Genomic DNA, 26028 nt, shown 5'->3' on the forward strand with positions numbered 1-26028 from the left:
TTGTTCTTATTTTTTTTTCTTTTCATTTTATGTGTGAGAAATAAAAAAAAATAAAGAAACATCATTTAAAATGTTCGTTATATTATATGTATATACTTTTTAAAGACATGGATATAAATATTACTTTCTCTTTTATATAACAGAATAAAACTATTCAAAAATTATATGATATTGAAAAAATATATTTTTTTTTTAAATAAATTTTAACAATTATATACATATTCCATATTTAACCATAAGTATGTGATTTATTATATATTTGATTTGGTGGTAAAATGTTATTGACTTTTTTTTTTTCTGAACTGTTCATAAAAAAAGAGGACATTCAAAATAGCAATAAATCGCTATCTGAAAAAAACATACTGTTTTTGTCTTTGTAAAATATATTCTTCAATTTAAAGAAAATCATTTATACTACACCATTGGAACTTTAAATAAAAACAAAATATAATAAAGAAAATGAGATTAATACACACGAAATGTATATGCCAAAATTTGGTTGTTTAATTTATTGGTCTTTTTTTATATATTTATTTATTTATTTTAAAAATTTAAAACATATATTAATTTAAATAGGAAAATTAAGATAAAAATTATGAAAATAAAAAATTGCGAAAACGTTTTATCAAAGGTGGCATAAAGTCTGAAAAAAAATATATATAGGCACAAGCGCGTAAAGTCGCATTGTTATTTTTATTTTTATTTTTATTATTTTTGTTGTGGGCATTATTATTGTGAAAAATGGGAAAAGCATATTTTACAAAAGATAAAATGTTTTAAGTAAGATATATAATTTAAAGAATTCAATTTAGGTTTTATTTTTTATGTTTGTCCATATTTGTGTGTTTTTTTTTAATTTTTATTTTTTATTTTAAATCCATGTATATTATATTGAAATTATTTTTCACATTCTTTTAAACAATAATGTATCGTAAATAAAAGCACAATACCTTTTGGATATAATATATTTATGCAAGTTTTTCTGTGCATGTGCACACGCATAATTGTAAGTACATATGTATATCCATAAATAGATTATTGTTTTACATTATATGCATATAACTAAAAAAAGTCTTCTTCATATACACATGAATATATATAACGTATTTAGCGAATACGAGATGCATTCCTTTATTATATATACAAATATAAAAACGAATTTACCACACATATGCATGTACAATCATACGTACATTATAAATATAATTACATGAGCATATATATAGAGCCTTGAAAGTTTCCCAAATTGAACAAATGGGAAACTTTGAAAAGGTATGAACCCAAAGTAATAATAAAACGTCTTAAAAATAAAATTAAGAATATATCACACGAAAAAAAGGATAAGCAAAAATAGACAAGTAGATAAATATAAATCCCACAAAAAAAATAAACGAGAAAAAAATATAAGCAATTTAATCATAATGTCTTCCCCTACTTTAAAAACAAAATATAATGACAATAATTATGACAATGGTGATGATAATAATGTAAAAAAGAAAAATAAAAATTTTTTCTTCCCTAAAGATAAAAACCATATAAATAGAAAAATCTCTAAAGATAAAAATTGTAATAACATAAACTTTTATGAAGAAGAACCATATTTAGATGATAAAATTAATGATGTCGATTATATAATATTAATAATTCATGGGATAGGATCTAATGAAGATTTAATTATAAACCAATGTGAGGATCTTAAAAATAGTTTCAAAATTGTAAAAAAAATGTGGTTTTTTGATCACCCTTTCAATATACACTTTCACATATTTAATTGGAAAAAATATATCATCGATGCTCAAATTCAGTAATCACTTTTGCATATACACAATTGCACATTGTCTATATAATTCTACTACTATCGAGGCAGTAGTAAATGATATATTTGTGCGCTTTGAGACTTGTTATGTTGTTTCCATTTTACCATTAATCTATTGTGTGAAATATTTGCTTCGACTTTTAAATCAACCAAAGTCAGCAGTGTGTCTGCCTAGTTGTCTATTTGTACCTTTCCCATTATGCTGAAAATGTATATTATTATTATGGTTATATATGTATATATTTTTTTCCACCTTTCAGCGTCTTCAACCGAATAAACATCAATACAATGACCGAGACCAGAAAAATAGTAAACCTTGCCGCGGGTGATATTATATGCTTTTTACATCCACGATACGGGGATTACATAATGCTAAATTTATATAATGACATAAACAAAACATTGGAATCTTTAAAAAATGTAATAAAAAAATAGTGTAATTGACAAAAATTATATTTGTAATTATGTGAAAAATGAAAAATACATATTTATCGATTTATATATTTTCAACCTTTTTAGGATGAAAGCGGCAGATTTAAACATTCTAAGATTTGCCTTTTGGGATATTCCCTAGGTAGTGCAATGGCATATGAAATATTACATAATGTTAAGGTTCGAATAAGTGATAATAATTTGAAATATGAATTAAAAAGTAAAATAGATTACTTATTTATGCTTGGAAGTCCATTAAGTGCGCTGCTATCTTTATATAAGCCAGAATATATAAATGATGGTCTTAAATTAATTAGCGGTATAAAATTTTATAACATATTCCATGGTTTTGATCCGGTTGCATTTAGAATCGAACCACTAATATATCCAAAAGTGAATAATATTTCTGATCCTGTTTTAATAAACTATTGGAGAAATAACGGAGCAAGATATTGGTTTGAATGGGATAAAAATATGCAAAATGCTAAAATAGCCATTGTACAAAATTTAAATGATATAACATCTGCTATTACTAATGGGTTCTATAAATTTTTATGGAAATCAGAACCAAATACTGAAGAACAAGGTACACTAAATAAAAACCTTTGTTATAATAAATGTGAAAGTAAAGATATAAATATGTTTCTATTAAAAGTAAAGGAAAACCAAAGAAAAATAGAAAGAAATAAACATAAAAAAAAAAAAAAAAAAAATTCAGAAAATAATTTGTCTAAAAATAGAAATGATAAAATCATATGTGATGAAATAAATAATTTTAATAAATATGAAAATAATGATTCATGTTCAAATAACACATCTAGTTATGCTGATAGTACAAAAAGTATTAACGCATCTCAAGATTCAAATAGTGAAAACTCATTTTTTGATCATGATTTTAGTGATATTTCAGATCATACTCAAAAAATAAATATGACAAAGCAAGAAGTTATTAAGAAAGAACACATTGATAGTGACTATAATGAAATTGAAAAAAATAAGACAATGCCAATTAGATACGATTATCAGCTACAAGAATTTATAATGGAACATTATATTTATCCATTGGCTGTAGCTAAATCGCATTTTAATTATTTTATAATTAAGGATATATCATTTTTTATATTAAAAGAATTGATAAATAAAGAAACCCCAATAAGTTATGAAGAATATTTAACAGAAATTGAAAAAGAATATAATAATAAATCAACACATGAAAAAGATAATACTAAAAAAGAACAGTATCAAGAAATTGCTTTAAAGGCTTCTAAACTATTAGAAGAATTCCATAGATTTGAAAAAAATATGGAAATGACATCAGATCCTTTTAATATCAAAAATTTCAAAAATCTTATTTGACCATGCATATTCATATATGCACATTCACCATTTTTGAAAATGACAAAATTATAGACTATTGTAAATTTGTTTATTTCTTTCATCACTTGTTTTGTTATTATTTGTTATCATTTTTTACGATATTCGATTTTCAATTTTGAAGAATTTTTATTTGTTCGTATTTGTTTTTTTCCTTTACTTTTTTAATACCCCTTTGGTAGTCCCACCTTATGCAATGCCGCCAAGCATGCTTATCCACATACTGTTGTATAATTATATGTTCATTGGCAATCTTTCCGAATTCATAATATTTTTAAATAAACTTTATAACTATACAAAAAATTTTGACCTTATACATTTTTTTATTATAAAAAAAAAGTTGTAAAACTAGAAGAAATAACAACTGTAGTATACCATAAAAATACGGTCATACAATAAATTCCATTTTAATCCTAATATTTATTTTCTATAAATTAAATATAAAGCAGTAGGTTATTTATTATATGAATTAATCTGCATATATTTATATACAACATATTTGACAATAAGATTATGATAAAAATTTTGACATAAATAATTCGCCCGTCCATACAATATTATTTTTTTTATCTTATTATGACTTAACAAAGGTATATAAACATTTTTAACATGCTTAGTATATAACAGTATTATATATATAATAGGAACATTATTGTTTTTTTCAAATTTAAACAAAATAAATTTATTATATATTCCCATAATTATTCTACATTCATATATTATGTATTACATATTTAATTGCGACCTATTGTTCTCCTGCAGTCGTTATTTTTTTTTTTTTTTTTCCTTTTTACTTTTTTTGGATATGCATATTTTATTTATCATTATTTTATCGTTATTTTTTTATTTTTTTTAAGTTTATATTTATTAATTAATTTTTTTTTAATTTTTCCTTTTTTTGGATTTCCATTGTTATATTTAGAAATGAAATGCGAAAAAAAAAACAAGATAAAATAAATGATGGAATGACAAACGTGACCTGGTTATATTTATGTTTGTGTTTTTTGGAACTGTAAAGAATATATCTATGCATATGCATAAATATGTATTGGTATAATATAAAGAGAAAATTATCTGATTTCAAATACAAATTTGTTTTCCCTTTTTTGTAAAACGAAAATGCTTCATGAAAAGTTAAAAGCATATATATCAAATATAATAACAGATAATCAGATGATTGAAAAGCATCATGATGAAAAGACCAACTTACAAAACGTTTTAAATAATATGTACCTTATAGAAAATGCGCTAAAAAAAACAAACAATAAACTATTTAGGCGTATAAGTCAAACTCAATTAAAAAAAATTATTTTATGTATCTTAAAAAATGATGATCAGGATGAAGCATCCTATACACCAATTGACAAATCGAAAAAGAAACTCCAAAACAAATCCAAACATGTTTATACAAGCGATTCGAGTCAAACCAGTAATGAAGAAAATGATAAAGAGAAAAAAATTTTGAAAAATGAAAAAAAAAAAAAAAAAAAAAAAAAAAAAATATATCAAGAAATAAATATGGGAATAGACATAGGAACAAATATCGAACATGAAGGTAATTCTGATAAAATTGAAAAACATGGATATGATCAAATAAATGATGAAAATGTTGAAAATAAAATAAAAACAAATTTAATTAAAATCAAGGGGGAAGAAAATAGTTTGACAAATAGCAGCTTAGGCAATGTAAAAATATGTTTAGATAATAATACAACAAATTTAAATACATATAAAGGAATAAATAATATAAAAAAAGATATATATTATAGTATAGTTTATCCTTATAAATATAGAAATGACAATTTTAATACTATTATCAATATTAATGGTATTAATGGGTCAGGTAAAACATCATTAGCATATGCTATTGCAGGAGAATGTGATAGCCATTTTTTTTACATAAAATTACCTGAATATGTCAGGTATTTATCAAATGATAATAAAAATAATAAATTAAGAATATTATTTGAACAAATAAAAAAAGAATATAATAAATGTATACTATGTATTGATGATATGGATATTTTATTTAATTCAAAAGATGATACAATAGATATATATATATTTACTTATTTATTAAACTTATTTGATAATACTAATGTAGTTATAATATTATTAAGTATTAATAAACCATATGATACTATATTATATTCAAAAATTCAAAAATTTATATCTATGCCAATACCTACATATGAAGATCGAATTGAAATTTTACAAAATTTATCACAAAATCTAGAAATCAATTTTGATGTTCTTTATACTGCTTCAATTACTTATGGTTTTAATAGGGCACAAATATATGACATACTGAATGAGTCGAGAAATTTGTTTATATACAATCATGTGCTACATGATAAGACTACTCCCTATGTTGTAAATAATAAAAAGGATGCACTATCCATAAACATGTTTGAAAATGAAGATGACAATTATGATCAACCTTTAAAAATGGAGCCTGGTGATACTACACATTATGAAGGTGAAGAAAGAGATCCCACCTTTGTAGAGGACACTTCTTCAAACTGTGTAAACAATGAAATAGAAAATGATGGAAATACAAATTCAATGACAGACTTAAAGAATGGGGAAGAGACTGAGAAAGTAACAAATTTGACAAAGAGAAAAGAAAGGAATGATAGTGATTATGTAGATATTTATATAAAAGAAAAAAAACAAAAAAAAATAATTCCTATAAATATAAATAATGATATAATTTATGAAAGCATAAAAAATATAAAGAAAAAAATTACAACACAAAATATATGTGAAGTACCAAATATAAATTTAGATAATATTGGATCTTTAAAGAATATTAAAAAAATATTAGAAACAAAATTTATTTTACCTGTAAAATATTCTAATATATATAAACATTTAGGTATAAATAAAAGTATGGGAATATTATTATATGGACCACCAGGATGTGGAAAAACTATGCTAGCCAAAGCTATTAGTAATGAAATGAAAGCAAATTTTATTGCCATAAAAGGGCCTGAAATTTTAAATAAATATGTTGGTGAAAGTGAAAAAAAAGTTCGAGAAATTTTTTCCTACGCTTCAACATATAAACCATGTTTAATATTTTTTGATGAAATTGATAGTATATGTATTAATAGAGATAATAATAAAACAGCTGCTGCATCCGATAGAGTAGTAAATCAATTATTAACAGAAATGGATGGACTATCACAAAGAGAAGGGATATATATTATCGCAACTACAAATAGACCAGATATTATTGATAAAGCATTATTAAGAACTGGTAGATTTGATCAACTTATATATGTATCATTACCTAAATATCAAGGAAGGATTGATATCTTAAAAAAACTATCAAAAAATATGCCATTAGATAAAGATATCGATTTTAAACAAATTTCTATGCTAACAAAAGGCTATAGTGGAGCTGATTTACATGGGGTATTAAGAGAAAGTGCCTTTATAGCTCTTCAAGAATGTAGAGATAAAATCGATCGATTTAATTATAAGTCGAATGGCCCTACACCATTAATACCTTCAAATAATGAGCATACTCAAGAAGAGCAACAAAATAGTTTCATTACAACTTCGGAGAATACTTTAAACCCGGTTTTAAATAAAACTTATTATGATACATACATTTTAAATGAAAATTATGGCCAACCAAATGATAATAAACTGGATGATGCTAATCCAAAAAGTTTAGAGCATTACAGTTCTGAAAGTGGGCAAGCAATGAATAATGAGATGAATAATCCCTGCATAACCGATCAGAGCATTTACGATGTTGTAGAAAATGAAATTATGACAATGGAGGAAGAAAATAAAAAGTTGGGGGAAAGACAAAAGGAAGACGAAAATAATAAAGATAATTTTCTTTACAAAATTGACGATTTAAAAAATGAAAATCTTCAAGAAAAAGATAAAAATAATTTAATATATGAATTTATTCAAAAAAATAAAAATATATTAGCAATTAAACAAAAACATATACTCCTAGCTATTAATATTGTCCCTCGTAGTGTTACAAAAAAACAAATGAAATATTATAAAGAGATAAGCAAAAAATTTAAATAAAACAACCATTCCTATTGTTTTATAATTTACCTACTTTTTTTTTTAAATTAGCTAATCATATAATATGTATATATTCGCTTTTATTTGTATGCCCTTTTGCTTTAATAGGCAATTTTTTATTTTTATTTTTTTCCGTTCTTTTCATATTACATATATAGAGATAATTAAATTGTTTTTAAACTTATTAACATTATTTAATTAAAATAATTATCATTGATAATCCCTAATGTAAGCCCTACCCTTTTCTACCCATCCATTTTGCACACACATTTGTGATAAAAAAAAAAAAAAAAAAAAAAAATTTAATCAGTCATAAATATTTCACAAAAGTGTGTGGAGCTACAAAATAGGGGAATAGACAATATGACCAAAACGAATGAGAACAAATCATAATAAACCTTTTCATACGATTTGATATGTTGTAAATGGTTTTTAGTAAAATTTCGTTAATTTAATCAACGTATTTTAATGTATAATTTTTTTAAAATGAATTAAGGTAAAATGCTCATTGTTAGTTTTTTAGTTTTTGGAATTAAATAAAAAAAAATATATAAATATCTATATATTGTTCCATATAAAAAATATATAATGTGTGTATGATATAAAAAAAAGTTGCTCGAATTGCTGTCTATTTCTATAAATTAAAAATAATCGTTTTTTTGAGTAATACATATATATGATTTATTTTTATATTTGTATTTTAAAAATAAACGATTAATTACAATTTTAGCGTACTTTAAATTTATATTAAACACCTTTCCCCTTATCCCCATTAAAATGTATATAAAATATTCACGTTAATATATTATTTTATTATATGTAAATAAATAAATATGAAATATATAATGTATATGCTTATTTATATATTTATATGTATTTATATCGCTTTTTTGTTAAACGTGCTTTAGTATTAATATTTTTTTTATAGAATATTATAATATGGAAAAATAAAATATGCATAACTATTTAATATATATACATATACTATACCTTTTCTCTCTTTTTTTTTTTACAACTAATATATTGATGCACAAAATATATCTAAGCATAGTAAAGGTGCAAAATTATAATTCTTAATATGTATGAGCGTAAAAATACATTAAAGAAGTAAAAGTTTTAAAGGTTTTAAAAAGGCATATAATCTAATAATATGTATAATATAAAAACATAAATACATGCATGCATATGTGCATACATAATATATATGAGTTATGCATAAAATATTTGGCAATTATATGATATATAATATGTTCTTATTAAAAAGACACATATTATATATTTTGCCTTTGTATTATTAATTATATGAAATTTGTAAAAATATGTTATTCACTATTTCTAACTCTCACGTGCTAAATTATATCATACAGTATCATTCACATTCTCATTTATTATTTTTTTTATTATTAATATAGATATATAGATTATGAGCATTTTTTTGTTGTGCATATTGTGTATAAATACCATCTCCATTGTTGAATACATACACGTTATGTATATATAACTAGAATGTAGAATTATGTATTTATATTTATACCATGCTTTTATAATTGATGGGAGTACAACAAAAGTGTATATATATAATATATATATGTATATATAATATATATGTATATGAAAAAGGGGAGGGGAATAATTATTTCGATATTTTTCTAAATTCTTTATGTATTTTTATTAGCGTTTTTCGCGCGTATTTGTATATAAATAATTAAATATATATATAAGTATATATTTTCTTATACATACTACTACAGTCGTAAAAATTATAATTTTATCTGATTATTTATGATAAGGCTCTACCACCTCTGAATCCATTTCTACCTCCTCTGAAGCCACCTCGTCCACTTCTGTAATCTCCGTCTCTTCCATCTCTGAATCCCCTAAACCCACCTCTTCCATTTCCTCCCATACCTCCACCGGATCTGAATCCTCCACCACGTCCGAAACTTCCACCATATCCTCTACCATCTCTAAATCCATTTCTACTGTCATACATTCTGTCACCAAAGAATTTGTATCCACCTCCTCTTCTCATAAAGCCTCCACGGCCACCGCCTCTGAACCCACGGAAAAATCTGGGCCTAAAACCTCTTCCTCTAAATGGCCTACTGTTGACAATTTCTTCAGGGGACATTTCTTTAACGTATTTTTCATCTAAAGGTGGTTGATATCCTGCATCTTTTACATCTAATTGATCTCTTGATAATAATATGTCTATAAAGGATACTGTTTTTTCTTGAATAACATGTTCGCTATTATCTTGGCCGCTTACATATTGATCAGCAATAACTGTGCTACCACATTTTGTTATTTGGTGTAATCCTTTAAATCTTCTTTTGATGATTTCTGCTAAAGTTACGGCTTTACCAATGGCATTTCCCGTGGCTTTAATTTTTAAACTTTTCTTATCTTCTTCTCCTAATATTTTTGCACCATAGTTTACATAGTTGGTCATTCGACCTGTTGATGTAATTCTCATTTCATCTTCGTCTATTGGCTCTCTATCTTTCTTCATTTTTGCTTAAAAAAATTATTTTAATTATATAAGTTTATTATTTTTTAATTAGTGAAAATTAGATCTTGTTGTATATACAAAGTAGTGTTTCTTTTGTATACAATCCTTTTAATTTTGGAAATTTAATTATTTAGTATGTATATATAATAATATATATTTTTATTTTTGGGGTCTGTGCACGTGCGCGCGTTTGTTTTCTATAAAAAATTCAAATTAAAAAAATTTTAATATATTAACTATAGAAAAATTATGCATATATAGAGATTATGTTGGAAACTACATACGTACATGCATTCACGCATATAATATACGATATGTCATATGTAGCGGGGTAAACATTATTTATGTGTGCTCATATAATCAACCATATTATATATATGGCGTAGTAATACATATAGGCTTTATCACTATATCCCATATGCAACGCTTATATATATAAAAATAGCGCCTTTATATGGGTATGAATATAGCCCGTGTATATGTATTAGTGGGTATGGAAATAATATATACGAAATAAATTATATGCACAAATATGTATGCATGGATATAATTACATACTAAAAATAACAACACCAAAATAATATAATCCTTTTTTTAAGTAAAATATTTCAAATAAAGTAAAAAAATAGTATACGTAGTTTAACATAGCCCTATTTTCCCACCCAATATATATAACACATATCAACACCTTTTTATATATACCAACATCATTTATATATTAAGCATACATATATTGTATATATTTATTTCCATTCATGTATATATAAAAGTTATATAAATATTATGACTGTTCATAAAAAAAAACTACTTTTTTTTTACAGTGAAAAATTACAAGCACATAATAATAATAGGTACCCAAACAAATAGGAAACATAATAATATAACATAAATAAATAAATGTAAAATTAACATATTTTTTTACATAATTTGTTATTTTATTAATTTATTGTTACTTACCTTCTTATTTTCAAAGATTTTGCTTCAAATCCCACGGTTGGCTTATTTATTTTAACGTCGTTTTCTTCTTTTCTTATTTTTTTTACATTGTTTAATTATTATATTTTTTTATAATATTTATTTTTTTTATAAAATATATTTTTTTTTTTAATTCTGACGATATTTGTAGTAATTTGTCATTACCTATATGCCATTATTTTTTTTAATTTATTATATCGTTTTTTATGTTTTTTTTATAATTTATACAGGTGTTTTAGCATATATATATGTAATAAATATACCATGGTGCTATATTTTTAAATAAGGGGAAAGTGCATTGAACGGTGTTTTACATATATAATAATCTTGTATATTTTAAATATATATATTTATTAATATAAATATGCTATCTCGTTATATACGAATTTTTACAAAATTCTGATGTGAATTATAAATATAAACCAGTATTTATTTAATGTACATACAAGGATTAAAAAAAAAATGGATGCATGCTCTTTCTTTTGGGTATGTGATTTTTTTTTAGCTTTTTTTATTTTTCAATATATATATTGTTATTATATATACGCATTTAATATTATCACGCCTCTTCACGTATTCCCCAAATAACCATTATAATATGGAATACATACTAAACAAAAAATTATACTGAAATAGTGTGAATATACACCTATATATATAATAATAATGTTATTATAATATACCCTTTGTGCCAATAGTTATCAAATGGATATAAAAAAAAAATAACGTCGAGGAAAGCAAAATTATATATTTTGACACCATTTTATAGCCTTTTTTTCACAGCATAAATTATATATACATATTTTATTAAAAAAATATATAGGCTCATGTAGTAGTCGATTTTATTTCTCTATATATATCCATTTTTGGGGGGAATATTTATTAAAAAATATATAATAAGAAATACGCCGGAAAATGTATAAAATTAAAATAAATGTTTACCTTAAAAATGGCGGTATATTTTTTATAGTATAAATAAATGCAGCATTTTCTTCCCTCTTTATAATAAACCTATTTAGGATTCATCTGTGAAATACACTTGAATCTATATTTACAAAAAAAACATTTTTATTATATATATATCTGAATAACATACCAATTTGTGAATGAATGAATGAATAAAAAAATAACAATTTTATATATATAAGAAAATATGGAAAATTGTTTAGTCATACTTTGATTATAATGCTCTATTATATGTAAAAAAATGTTTTGGTTGAGAAATTAAATTTTTATCAAAAAAAAACGTAAATTATAATTAAACAAAAACTATATACAACCTATTTATTTACACAAATTAAATAACTACAACTTATTTTATATTAACAAAATATTGATTTTATTTTTTTGCTTGGTTAAATAAAACATGTTTTAATGATACCACATTTGGAAATTTTCATTTTTATAAATTTCCCAAAATATAACATCCAAAATTAAGTTTACAAGCATGTTTTATAATTTTATGTAAGTGTGTATTTGTTATGTTTGTGCATATTTTTTTTTGGGGGGTAGACCAAGATAAGTGTTTTGGGAAAATGTAGTAAAGCTATAAAAAATAGTTAAATATACATATTAATTGATTAGTTAACTAATTAGATATATCTTTACATGCATTCAAAATTAAACTTTATATACGATGGTGAAAAAAGATAGCGTATGGATTTTGTGTAGACTTCATTGTTCTGATAATGAGAATTTTGCTAATAAAAATGAAAAAAATAATATTATCAAAATTTTGCAAAATTCAAATATACCATTGTCTTCTTTAATTAAGGAAGTAAGATCTTTACATAATTTGGGTTTTTCTATGCTTATATATATTATACATATGAGGACATATAATTTTTTTTTCTTTTATCATATGTAAAACTATGTATTTATTCACAATAATTTACAAAATCAATTATATAAGTTAAACACAATTTTGGAAATAATACGATTTATAGGAATATGAAAAAAGGGGCTCAATATTGTTTGGAGAAATATTTAAGAGTATTATTTTTAGTCGCTTTCAGAGTAAACATAAAAAATATAAAATAAAAACATACACAAAATTGTAGTATACCTGATATTTTCTTATAAATTATATTTTCTTTTTATTTTTCATTTCCTTTTCTAGTCATATTCACAAACTTAAATCTTAGGATCTTTATTATTCGAACTAGCAATGTAAGCATAACCATGTGTAAATATGTAGTTGAAGAATGTACACACTTTAAAAGCATGCCCTACATTAATATACCATATTTTACTTCCTTTAGAGATATAAAAATGAAATTGCCCTTTTATCTCAATTTGTAACCATGTGTGATAATTATTTTAGTGTCCAATTACTCTATATCGGAGGTATACCAATATATAAAAGCCCATGTTACATATTTACAAAAGTTACAAAAATAGATATAACCTAAAACATGTTTTTCACAACTAATGCAAAAGTCTCCTTTCATTATTTTATATATTTTTTTCGTTATTTATCTCTATAGTAACATTGAACAGATGCAAAAACTACATAAAGGAACTATTTGTAAGACTAAAGATCGAGGAATTCATCCCATCAATTTTAAAGTAAAATTTGTTTACCACAAAATAGTGTTAGCTAGTTACACACTGTGCATGAATTGTATTCTTTTTGTCTTTGCCCTTTTGTTTATTTTACTTATTAGCATGCTTGTTGAGTAATCATTTTTGTAGGGAATTAGAAAATCCAACGCATTGCGGATAAAATATAAGCCATTTTTAGTGCACATATTAAGTCGTAATTTTTTGTATTTTTTTTTATTTCATACAATTTCGGTTATTCACCGTAAAAAAAAAAAAACCTTTGAGATATTGTAAATTTGCATATGCTTTTTTATATTTATTAATTAAAAATAAATTTCTACCCAATTCGTGCATATACAAAATGTATAAACATAACGAATAAATGGTAAATAAATATATATATTTAATGTTTTGTTATAAATTTTAGTTGTTTATATCAATAGAAAAAAAAAAATAAGTATGGAGCAAATAAAAATTGCAATACAAAATAATGTATAATTTTTAAAAATAAATAATTCAAAACATGTTTATTTCTATAACATCATATTATTGATATTATTTCGTACAAGTATTTATATATTGCAGAAAATGTAATTATTATTTTTCCAATTATTGATATACTTTTCAATTATCTTTAGATTTACGTTTAATATCTTTTCTTTGTTGTTGTCTGTTCTTTCTTCTTTCTGCTAATTTAGCTTTTCTTAATGTTTTATATGCTGAGGAAGATTGATCTATCTTAGAAGTTTCTATTGTTTCATAGAATGGTTTAACACTAGATCCTTTCTTGAATATGCTACGTAATTGTTTTCTTTCCTTATGTTGTTCTATAACTTCTTTAGTAGCATCAGCTGGTATTCCTCCAATACCATTTTTAGGTTTATCTTTTTTTAATGGAATCATAACTAAACTGTTTAAGTATTTTTGCAACCTTTCAGCATTTTCTTTTAATGATTCTTCACATCTATTTTTTCTCCTCTTATCAACAATTATACCTATGCTTCTAGCAGCACTAGGGGTTAATTTTACCGCCTAACAAAAAATAAAATAATCAAATGAATAGAAGAAACGGTGATAAAATATGCCAAAAACATGTTAGAAGCAAGTCAAGCACAAAACTTGGAAAACCGCTTTATTCAGTTTGGTTGCTTGGAAAACCGCTTTATTCGGTTTGGTTGGCCTACCTTTATTTCTTCAAGGGTAAAACCTTTTCCTAATCTGGTTTTATAATTGTATCTTTGGGTAGGGCAATGAACTACTGGATGTAATTTTTCAATAGGTGTACCCCCATTTTGCTTTCTTCTTTTTTCTCTCAATAATCTTCTTTGTTTTCTTTTTATATTTTTGTTAAAGTCTACTCTAACATATCTTTGCCACCATTTATGAAGGTGAACATTTGGTAATACATTATTGTGTGACACCATTTTGAATAATTAAAGTATTGATATATGGTGAATAACCAGAGCTAAAGGGTTAAAAAAAAAAAATAAAAAATATATATAACTTATTCAATAGTTTAAGATTATGCTATGCATGCATAGGCTAAGAAATTTGGAATAATCGAGAGAGCACAGTTTCTACTCGAACAGTTGCATTAAGCTTGTGCGCTTTCTACATAAGCTGTATATATATATTATATGTATGTATATACAGTATATGTAGGAATAATGTAGTAGCTCGTTGTGCTCTCTTTTTAGAAATTTCCATAAAACTGTTTTAATATAAAATAATAATAATTATTATCCTTTTAATTATAGCAGTTTTAAAGGAATATTTTCCGCATTTCTCTTAGCATTTAATAAAAATCATACACGAGAAAATAATAAATTATATAACAAACTATATATATATTATACATTATATATTGTTATTTTTTATTTTAATTTTTCCATTTGTTTATAAGAACTTACCTTTTAGATATAAAACTTTTTATTTAGCTTCGTATAATGTAATAATTTTAAATATAAAAAAAATTAAAATATAATAAAAAAAAATATAAGCATATATTTAAATATTTTTAATCATACAATTGATATTTGCAATTAAGGCGAAATTTGCAACATATAGCTTTTTATATAATATAGTATAATATATGCACAAGCTTTTAATATGTATATATTCCAAGGGAATATCTTAAATAAGCTTATATATATATATATATATATAAATATTATATTAGATCTTTATGTATATACTTTTTTGTATATATTAATTCATAATATTGCCTTTTTTTTCAAGTGATAAAAGGGGGCATAAATATTTAGGAAGCGTAAGAGCTTTAAACTGTTTGTAAAAAAAATTAAATTAATTATATAGCCTTTTATTGTTCCTTTATGCTACCTATTTGGAAAAATAAAAATAAAAAAACAATAAAGTGCTTCCTTATGTATGCATATAATATATATAGAAATTTACAAATACCTTCTATTTTATTTTTACCGGCAATTGGAAAAATCCATTATAATTTATTGTTTAAATACCAGGCATATATAATATATTACACTATATATATATACCATATTTTTTATGCATATTATTTTTATTTCCGATTATTTCCTTTAAGAGCTAATAATTATAAGTTAAAAAATAATATATTAAGGCCAATTGCAAATAAAAAAATACCATCCCTTTATACTTTAATTTATGTAACCCACATATATATATAGTAATAATTATATTAAAAAAATTGTAAAATAATAACAAAAAAAAAACAAAAAATAATATATAAATATAAATATGCTTATTTATAAATAATTTATAAAAAGAATATTTTAATTAAATAAAATTAAGTTTCCTAAATTTTATTACTTTCAAACAATAATACATTTATGGTAAATTTACATAAAATTGAAAAATAAGCAGCATGTTCATTTATTCATTTATTTATTTATTTGCATACCCATTTTTAATATTAATTTTTTATACTAATATTTACTCCTCTTTTTATTACATATAAAGTAAAAACTTATCTGTAGATATATTACTATATATGAAAATATTTCATGTATAACTTTTTTAATTTTATTTTTGTAGAAAAATGACAGCAAAAGTTAAGAGAGTATTGACATTCGGAAAAAAGGTACGCTCCAACTACTACACTAAAATGTTTCGATACGTACATGCATATATATATAAAGCTAGTCATTACATAAACTGGGGGTTGGCATATTATGTGCTAGCACGATTGTACTGGCTTCATAATTTTCCCCAAGAGCAGTGACTAATTATTTTTGCATGCTAATACAAAAAGAGGATATATGCTACTTGCTCAACCTACAATTAAATACAATGAAATGTGCATTTCTCATTTATTTATAATTTTTTTTTTATTTTTAGAAAACCTCTGTTGCAGTAGCAACTGTAACCAATGGAAAAGGGTTAATAAAATTGAACGGAAAAAATATAGATTTAGTAGAACCCTATATTTTAAGAACAAAAGTATATGAACCATTATGGTTAATTGGATCTGCTAAATTAAAGAACTTAGATATACGTGTTCGTGTTAAGGGTGGAGGTCAGACTTCTCAAATTTATGCAATCAGGCAAGCTATCAGTAAAGGTATCATTTCATATTATCAAAAATATGTAGATGAATCAACAAAAAAAGAATTAAAAGATACCTTGTTAAGATATGACAGAACCTTATTAGTAGGAGACACAAGACGTTGTGAACCCAAAAAATTCGGTGGTAAGGGTGCACGTGCAAGATACCAAAAATCATACAGATAAAACTTTATTTTATTTTATATTTTTTTTGAATATCATAAAAATTACCTTTAAAATGATATACAAAATAGAAAAAAAAAAAAAAATTTAATTATGTTATAAAAAGTTGTGACGAAGATATAGTTGGAAAAAAAAAAATCACATTTTAGAAATTTCATGATATTTAAAACTTTTCGTTTATAAACATGTAACTTTTTACCTTATGCATATTTATACGTTTGTATATAATATACATATATATACTTCATTGATGTGTATATAATAATAAAACAAATTTAAACTTTTTCAATATTAAATACAATTTATGTTTTAATAAAATGGTCGAAAAAAATCGGCATCAATCTCGCTATATGACAAGGTATTAATTATGACTAGTGAAAATGCTTGAATTGGGGTTTTTCAAAAAGGATGTTATGCACATCCTATTGAGGCAATATGGAATGGCTATTTTTCAAGCCAAATTTTCCAATTCGGTTTTATAATTTTTATACCGATTTATGCACGTATCATAGCTGTCAAGTTCCAAATTGTATTCGTTAAAATCATGTTTTAACATATCATATATTAATTGCATAAAATTATAATTGGGTTTCCATTTAAGTATATTTGTTGCCTTTGAACAGTCCCCTAATAAATTATTAATTTCTGAATCTCTATAATATTTTTTATCTTTTTTAATAACTATATTATTATATTGATCTATTGCAACTTCATCCATCCCTTTGTTAATCCATTTTATATATAGTCCTACAAATGCAAAAGCAATTTCACAAAATTCTCGAACGGAATGATGTTGATTTGAACAGATAACAAAATCATTAGGAGTTGTTTGTTGTAACATTAAATATATTGCATATACATAATCTTTTGCATGACCCCAATCTCTAAATGTATCGATATTTCCTAATATAATAACAGTGTGAATTTTTTTAAATATTTTTGCTATACCCTTTGTAATTTTTTTTGTAACAAATGTTTCACCACGTCTTGGACTTTCATGATTAAATAATATACCATTTACACAAAACATATTATATGCTTCTCTATAATTTTTTGTTATATAGTGACTATATAATTTTGCTATCCCATAAGGTGAGACTGGATTAAACGGTGTATTTTCATTTTGACATTCGGTTTGAATAGTATTACCATATAATTCAGATGTTGAAGCATTATAAAATTTGATATTATCAATCTTTGATAATTTAATTGCTTCTAATATTCTCAACGTACCAATAGCTGTACATTGTGCTGTATATTCAGGTAATTCAAAGCTTACTTTTACATGACTTTGTGCAGCTAAATTATATATTTCATTTGGTTTTATTTTAGATATTAAAGAAAATATATTACTATTATCAAGTAAATCACCATAATGTAAATTTAATTTTTCAAATATATGATCTATTCTTTTTGTATTAAATGTACTACACCTCCTAATCACCCCATGAACTTCATATCCTTTTTCTAAAAGTAGTTCGCTCAAATATGACCCATCCTGTCCTGTGATACCAAATATTAGTGCAACTGGGGCCATGTATTTTTTTGCTGTATAGACTTGGTTGAAAAGTATGGAGGTAAACTTTTTTTTTTTTTAACGAAAAAAATGGTGAAACACCTTGAAATATAGCTAGACGAATAAAAAATGCCTTATTTAGCTAGTAGTATAAACCATTTTTTTTTTTTTTTTTTTTTTTTTCAAAATAAAAAATTACATAAGACTGAATTTTATTCTTAGGAATAAAAAAGACATTACATATGTTTATTCATACAAATTGAACTTAATTAAATTGTAAAAAAATAAACAATAAAATCTACGAAAAAATATGTTAACATTTTTTAATTGAACATATTGTAAGCATATTTATTGGGTTATTTTCCCCAACATTTTTTTTTATATTATTTACACAGTACAACTGAGTGTGCTTTGGATGGTTGACAAACTATTTAAGAATAAATGAAATATTATAAATTGGGCTTACAAAAAAAAATATATAAATATTCTTAAACAAAAGGATTGTAAAAATACAAACAAAAAATATTAACTAAAAAGTTGGTAATGAAATAAAAATATCATATGGTGTATACATTTTTTTTCCTATGGTACTTTCACATATTATTATTTTTTTTTTTTAATTTCCCTTTATACTATCCTCCGAGAATTTAGATATGTGGATATTTTCCTTTTTAATTAAATTTTTTTTTGTTATATTTATTTAGTTTTATTTAATTCAATAAATTTGTTTATTTTTAAATTCAATTTTTTATTGCATTTTTCACAATTTTGTGACTTTTTTTCACCTATTTTTTCAAAAATGCATAAAAATCTTATAACCTCAATAAGGAGCAATAGACGATAATTTAATGGTTAATTGCTCATGACTGTGAATTATCAAATATGTTTAGAATTTTTTAATTTTTTCATATAAATTGAATTTTATGATTTACTAAAAAGCGAAGAATTATATTTTTGCATAAGTTTATAACTATATGCATGTATATGTATTGGGGATATGTGTGGAAGGTGATTAAGTTTTCATTTGTATAAAAATGCTTTCCTTTGGCGTATAATATAATGTTTATTGAATTGTTAATATGGGTGATAATATACTATTTATTATTTAGTAACGGTATAAAGATTGGTCGAAATAATCAAAGCTTTTTAAGTAGCTCAATTTTTAAAGACTCTATATCTAAAAATTATACAAAACAGATAAGAAAAAAAAATGAAAATTCAAAGAGTGTGCCGAAAATTTTATGTAAAGAAGAGAAGGGAAAGTTCCCTATCCTAAATGTGCATACGGACGACTATGGCAATGATGAAGAATATTGTGATGTTGTAGACGTAGAGGAATATATGCCTGACCAAGAAAGTGATGATTGGTGGAACATCAAAAAAAACGATTATAAAAAACTTCTGAACTTGGAAGAACTTGATGAATACACCATTTTATCACCAAAATATAATATTAATATATATAATGTGTTAGAAAAAAATTATAATAAAAAAGATAAAAATAATGTAATATTAACAATTAATAATTTAAATTATGAAATAGGAAATAAAAATTTAATAAATAATTTAAATTTAACTTTGAATAAATCAGAATGTATTGGTTTAATTGGAAATAATGGGTGTGGGAAATCGAGTCTTTTGAATTTGATTTTTGAAAGCTCAGCAAATACTAATAAACATATAATAATTAATAATAATGTAAAAAAGGACAACTCAATAAATAGTATAAAAAGTGATCTTAGTTCATATATAGACTCATTGCTTAATAAAAATGATTTTACAACTTTTTATAACTTATTATCATATATGAAAAGGAAATCATTAAAGTTAAGTTCTATGCCTGATTTAATAAAAAGTATGAGTATCTCTGATTTTGAAAAGTTGAATAAACAAAATGAAGAAAGTTACAATAGTGAAATATTTTATTATAAAAACGATATATTTTATTTTAAACAGAATATACACCTATTAGGAAATAATAATGTCACCGTTTTTGAAAAGGTTTTAAAATTTTATCAACGCACATTAGAAAAATATGATATCTTAAATTATATTGAAGAAAATATTAGTATGTATAAAAGTTCAGATTATTTAAAGAAATACAAAATTGGTGAAATAAACGAACAAAATGGAAAGAAGGATAACAAAATTGATGAAACACAAATTTCATCGGAGGAAGAACAATTTTTAAAATCGAAATATTTTGAATATGTTTTAAAATTATATATGAATGAAAAGGAAGACATTTTTAAAGATATAAATAATATAAAAATGAACTTAAATAAATATTTAAATATTTTAAATTTAAAAAATTTTTTACATATAAAATTATGTGACTTAAGTAATGGATATATTATTCGTGTATATTTATTGCTACTCCTTTTAAGTAAGCCAAAATTGTTATTAATAGATGAAATAAATAATAATATGGATATATTTAATATATTTTTTATTATGAACGTATTTAAATATGCATTAAAATATACAAACATTGGAATTATTTTGGCTAGTCATGATTTTTTCCTAATAAGTAAATTATGTAACCGAATATTAGATTTCAATAAAATTTCAGGATATGACATAGATTTTAGTAATATTTCTCTCTTAAAAAAGATCAATCAAAATAATGACTACATCAAAGATTCTAAAATTAATGATCATCCTATGTTGTCTACCATTAATGAACAGTCTGGAAAACCCAATTCAAATTTAACCTTTTTTAAAGGCAACTATAGTCAATATCTAAATAATATGAAAATATTATTTAATAACAGAAAAAAAAAAAAGGAAGAGCTTAAAAAAATAATAGATCAATTAAATGCTTCTATATTAAAAATTAAAAAAAATAATAAAAAAGAATTTTTAAAAGGCTCATTAAAAAAAAAGGAAGAAGAATTATCTTTATATCAAAATATTTATAACACATTTTTTAATATGACATTAAATTATCAGCATATGTATTATAACTTAATTTATAGTAAGAAGAATGAAAAGAGGGGTGAAAATAAATACATGGCTTTCCCCCCTAAAAATAGTAAGCAAAATCAGACCATCCTTTTTAGAGAGAATGAACAAGAAAGTGTCAAAAAAAGCCAAGCTAGCCAAGCCTACAAAATAGATGAAAACGAATTATCTGATTATCAAAATGAAAGCAGTTCATTGGAACAGGACCCAAATCAGCACTCCGAAGTGGAAAACACTAAACACACATCGGAAGAAAACGATGAATCTACATCAATTGACGAAACTGATGAAAAAACATTTGTCTATAACCAATTTAATGATGTAGATGGAGAAATGAATAAAAATATTTTAATAGATATGTGTAAAAAAATAAAAAATAATGAATTAATAAAAACAGGAGAATTATATTCTACAAATAATGTTACCTTATATGAGTTTCAAAATTTCTCTTTATATTATTTAGATAATAAAAATTATGATAATGAATCTGAATATTTTGGAATACCAAAAGAGGGAAGAAAAAAATATATATTTAAAAATTTAAATTTAAGTATTAATAGTAATGAAAATGTATTATTATTAGGAAAAAATGGAATAGGTAAATCAACACTTTTTAAAATATTAACCAATAAATATAACCTTATAATGAATAATAATAATGATGATGGTAAAAATGTTAATAATAAAAAAAGTATGTATGTGTATGGAGATACTAATATAAGTAACAGCTTTGATGAGGTAGAAGAAGATCAGACAGGTTCTAATTTTGCAATAGATAAAAATATACGATTTGAAGGAAATATTAATTGTAATTTTAATAATGTATTATTAACTTATTTTGAACAGAATATGATAAAAAAACTAAATTTAGATATTGATGATTATTTTAAATATTTAATTGAAAAAGTAAAATATCAGCCAATCAACTTTTTAGAAGACTCAGATTTTGATGATACTCCTTTTGATCAAGATGTATTTTTTTATTATATTTTAAATAAAACGAAACCAGATTATAATGACAATATTAATGTTAATATAGATGAAAAAATAAAATCTTTATTAAAAATTTTTTATATTGATAGTGAAACATCAATTACTGAAAAAAGTGGTGGGGAAAAAGTTCGTATTTTATTTCTTTCATTATTTTTAAAAAATTCAAATTTATTATTACTAGATGAAATAAATAATAATCTAGATATATATTTAAAAAACCTTTTACTAAATTTTTTAAATTATATATATCAAGGAAGTTATATATTAACAACTCATGATTTTTACATAATTAATAATCTAAATAATATACATAAAATTATATACATATTTGATTATCAAAATGTTTTTACTTTTTATAATGTCAATGATTTTGTTAAAAATTTTTACAGTTTTATTTTAAATTCTTTTAGTGCTCTTAAAAATATGGAGACCAATGATTCTGCTCATAGCAAAGATGAAATACATACGAAACATCCCACTTCTCAGGCTCATAATCCGGAAATAAAAAATAATATGGAAAAAATGGGTTATACTAATGAGTTGGCAATAAATAATACACTAATTAACAATTTGAATGAAACGAACAAAGAAAGTGAAGAACTAAATCGACAAAATTATGGAAAAGAACTTTATGATAGTTATGATTTTAAAATTTTAGAATTTTTAAAAAATCAATTGAAAAAAGACAAGAGTGAAAGAAAAAGCTTTGAAGAAATAAACCCTTTAGAAGAAGAAATTTTTGAAAAAAAAAAAATTAATAAAAAAAATTTTGGTGGAAAGGGATTATCAGGAAAAGTAAAAATAAAAAATTGGAAACGATGGAAAAAATGAAACAACATTTTCTAATGTTATAGACAATGTTGTGAAAACTTTCTATCACATGCGAATAAATAATTATGAACCTTTTGTGCTTTTACTCATTAACCGTGTCAAACATCTTTTTTTTTTTTTTTTTTTGTGTGTATGGGATATTATTAAAATATATACCAACAATATTTTCTTTTTTATTTGTTGTAATAATGTCAAAATAAATCTATTTTTAATAATTTTTTTTTTATTCTAACTTTTTAAAGATACAATGAATTCGTTTTTTTTAAAGTTTATATAAAATATGCATACATATGCTAAAAAAAAATATATCTAATTTATTTGGGGGGTAAAATTACAAAAATATCGTCCGTTATTTCGGGGCAATTCTTCATTATGACATCAACAATGTTATGTTCAACATCGCCCTAAAAAAAGATGAAAAAAGATGGCATATATCACAAAATATCGAGTAATATATTTTATAATTAAAAAAAAAAAATACAGAATTAATATGCTTACTTGTATGTCTATCTGATCTTGGGCATTGTTTGTGCCCTTTATAACTGAAGCACCACATGCATAAAATTTGGAAAATATCTTTGCCATTTTATCAAGCTTTGCATATGCATGTAATCCTTTTACAACAGTTACAGTTTTTTTTCGGGCCTTCGTTGTCTTTTGTATTGTTATTTTTTGAGATATCTATAAAAGGGTAAGAAAAACGAATAAACAAATGTAAGATCTAATATTAACATAACACATTTGAAATTGTGAGGGTTTACGAAAAATACTATTCTACAATAGTTAATGAACATATTTATGTGTGAATTAATAAAATGATAAAATAATTTTGTATTACATTTTGAGAAGGTTTTTTGGCTTGTTTTTTATTATTATTTTCTGCATTGCTTGTAGCCATATCATAGTTATACTTATCTTTATTTTCTTCTTTACATTCATTAAAAGAATTTCCATATTCGCAATATTCATATGGTACTCCACATACTGTATACAAAAAAGGAAAAACAATATGTACATGGTATAAATACAATGTCTACAACTTACTACATGGCGATGTTTTATTTAGTCATGGCTAGTCAGCAAATAGCGCATGCATTAAGAGTATACAAATTATGCATATGCAATGGTAAGATCAAAAATGTGGTTACTACCTTTACAATATTCAACCTGAATAGGTTGATATATGGATTCATTATTTATTGTGCCATCTTCAGCTGTGTTATTTTGATTAATATTATTATCATCTTTTAAATCAGATTGAGAAGAGTTTATATTTTTATCATCATTTTGATTATTTTTGATATTATTTGTAGAATTAGTTTTGGATGATTGTTTTTTTTTATTTATTTTTTCTTCCTTTTTATCTTTCATTTTTAAATATCTTAATTTTCGATTCGATATTTTTTCAGATTCTTCATCATTTTCTTCTACTCCTATAGATGATCCTCCACTTTCTTCTTTCCCATTTTGATCACTTTCATTATCATCATGTTTTATTTTAATTTTATCGAATTCTTTTTCTAAGTCTTCCATTTTTATATATCACCAAAATTTTTTAACGTATTATTAATTTTTATCACTTCTTCAGTTTTATATAATTATATATACAAATTAATTTTTTTATTAACCTAAACAATATTAAATTATGAAACAATAATTGCCATACTTAATTTATATGGAAAACATCATCTGTATTTCTATAATTACATAACTATTGTATTCACAACAGTTTATAACCTTAACTATATTCACAAATATAATATGCACATGTATATATAATACATATTATTTATTCGTTCCCTTTTCTTAATTTTTGCAATTATAATACCCCCTATGCCAATTCCAGCACATGTATATTACATGTTCTAAATAAAACAAATACTTGATATTCTTTTTTTCTCACTTATATAATAAATGAAAAAAATTGTTTAAAGAAAAAAATAATAAAACCAATTTTATACTTAATGGATAGCCATATTAGCATTTTAGCTAATTTTGTTTTTGTTTACGCTCCCTTTTCTTACACCCTTATTATTACATAAGATTGATGTTTTATAAAAAAAAGGAAACAATAAAAAATTAAAGCTTACTTAGAATATTTTATATCATTTTTTTTGTTAATTTATAAGCATTTATTATTATTATTATTTATTTTTATGCTTTTAAATAATTATGCAAAATGATTATACTACCTTCCTGACTTATAATTGTTTGGATGTTCCCCCGTTTTATATCATATCAATTTCCAAGTAAAAATTTATCACTATATTTCCTGAAATAGCATACGAT

At 23.2% G+C, this 26028-nt stretch overlaps 9 protein-coding genes across 9 annotated transcripts; 5 read left to right on the top strand and 4 right to left on the bottom strand.

Moving 5' to 3' along the window:
- Positions 1-1421: 1421 nt before the first annotated feature.
- Positions 1422-3604, top strand: PCHAS_1424900 (phospholipase DDHD1, putative; the record flags this gene model as incomplete). The annotated part of the gene is made up of 3 exons (XM_740507.1): positions 1422-1804; positions 2077-2236; positions 2336-3604. 3 exons carry the CDS (start codon positions 1422-1424, stop codon positions 3602-3604), a joined length of 1812 nt encoding a protein of 603 aa, XP_745600.1.
- Positions 3605-4741: 1137 nt separating this feature from the next.
- On the top strand, positions 4742-7678 carry PCHAS_1425000 (AAA family ATPase, putative; the record flags this gene model as incomplete). The annotated part of the gene is made up of 1 exon (XM_740506.2): positions 4742-7678. One exon carries the CDS (start codon positions 4742-4744, stop codon positions 7676-7678), a length of 2937 nt encoding a protein of 978 aa, XP_745599.2.
- Positions 7679-9458: 1780 nt separating this feature from the next.
- Positions 9459-10190, bottom strand: PCHAS_1425100 (DNA/RNA-binding protein Alba 1, putative; the record flags this gene model as incomplete). Its single annotated transcript, XM_735750.2, has 1 exon — positions 9459-10190. One exon carries the CDS (start codon positions 10188-10190, stop codon positions 9459-9461), a length of 732 nt encoding a protein of 243 aa, XP_740843.2.
- Positions 10191-12801: 2611 nt separating this feature from the next.
- PCHAS_1425200 (conserved Plasmodium protein, unknown function) lies at positions 12802-13890 on the top strand (the record flags this gene model as incomplete). Its single annotated transcript, XM_016799641.1, has 6 exons — positions 12802-12942; positions 13112-13181; positions 13285-13334; positions 13427-13511; positions 13652-13733; positions 13860-13890. The coding sequence occupies 6 exons, from the start codon at positions 12802-12804 to the stop codon at positions 13888-13890; spliced, it is 459 nt and encodes a 152-aa protein (XP_016654903.1).
- Positions 13891-14333: 443 nt separating this feature from the next.
- PCHAS_1425300 (60S ribosomal protein L13-2, putative) lies at positions 14334-15133 on the bottom strand (the record flags this gene model as incomplete). The annotated part of the gene is made up of 2 exons (XM_738421.1): positions 14334-14741; positions 14894-15133. 2 exons carry the CDS (start codon positions 15131-15133, stop codon positions 14334-14336), a joined length of 648 nt encoding a protein of 215 aa, XP_743514.1.
- A 1613-nt stretch (positions 15134-16746) lies between these two features.
- PCHAS_1425400 (40S ribosomal protein S16, putative) lies at positions 16747-17438 on the top strand (the record flags this gene model as incomplete). Its single annotated transcript, XM_016799642.1, has 2 exons — positions 16747-16788; positions 17046-17438. 2 exons carry the CDS (start codon positions 16747-16749, stop codon positions 17436-17438), a joined length of 435 nt encoding a protein of 144 aa, XP_016654904.1.
- Positions 17439-17886: 448 nt separating this feature from the next.
- Positions 17887-18972, bottom strand: PCHAS_1425500 (GDP-mannose 4,6-dehydratase, putative; the record flags this gene model as incomplete). Its single annotated transcript, XM_739913.1, has 1 exon — positions 17887-18972. One exon carries the CDS (start codon positions 18970-18972, stop codon positions 17887-17889), a length of 1086 nt encoding a protein of 361 aa, XP_745006.1.
- Positions 18973-20010: 1038 nt separating this feature from the next.
- On the top strand, positions 20011-23739 carry PCHAS_1425600 (ABC transporter F family member 1, putative; the record flags this gene model as incomplete). The annotated part of the gene is made up of 1 exon (XM_739191.2): positions 20011-23739. One exon carries the CDS (start codon positions 20011-20013, stop codon positions 23737-23739), a length of 3729 nt encoding a protein of 1242 aa, XP_744284.2.
- A 314-nt stretch (positions 23740-24053) lies between these two features.
- PCHAS_1425700 (translation initiation factor SUI1, putative) lies at positions 24054-25272 on the bottom strand (the record flags this gene model as incomplete). The annotated part of the gene is made up of 4 exons (XM_739192.1): positions 24054-24143; positions 24238-24420; positions 24578-24723; positions 24891-25272. The coding sequence occupies 4 exons, from the start codon at positions 25270-25272 to the stop codon at positions 24054-24056; spliced, it is 801 nt and encodes a 266-aa protein (XP_744285.1).
- Between the last annotated feature and the right edge of the window lie 756 nt (positions 25273-26028).

Source organism: Plasmodium chabaudi, assembly GCF_900002335.3.
Source record: "Plasmodium chabaudi chabaudi strain AS genome assembly, chromosome: 14".
In the NCBI taxonomy this organism is placed as follows: Eukaryota; Apicomplexa; class Aconoidasida; order Haemosporida; family Plasmodiidae; genus Plasmodium; species Plasmodium chabaudi.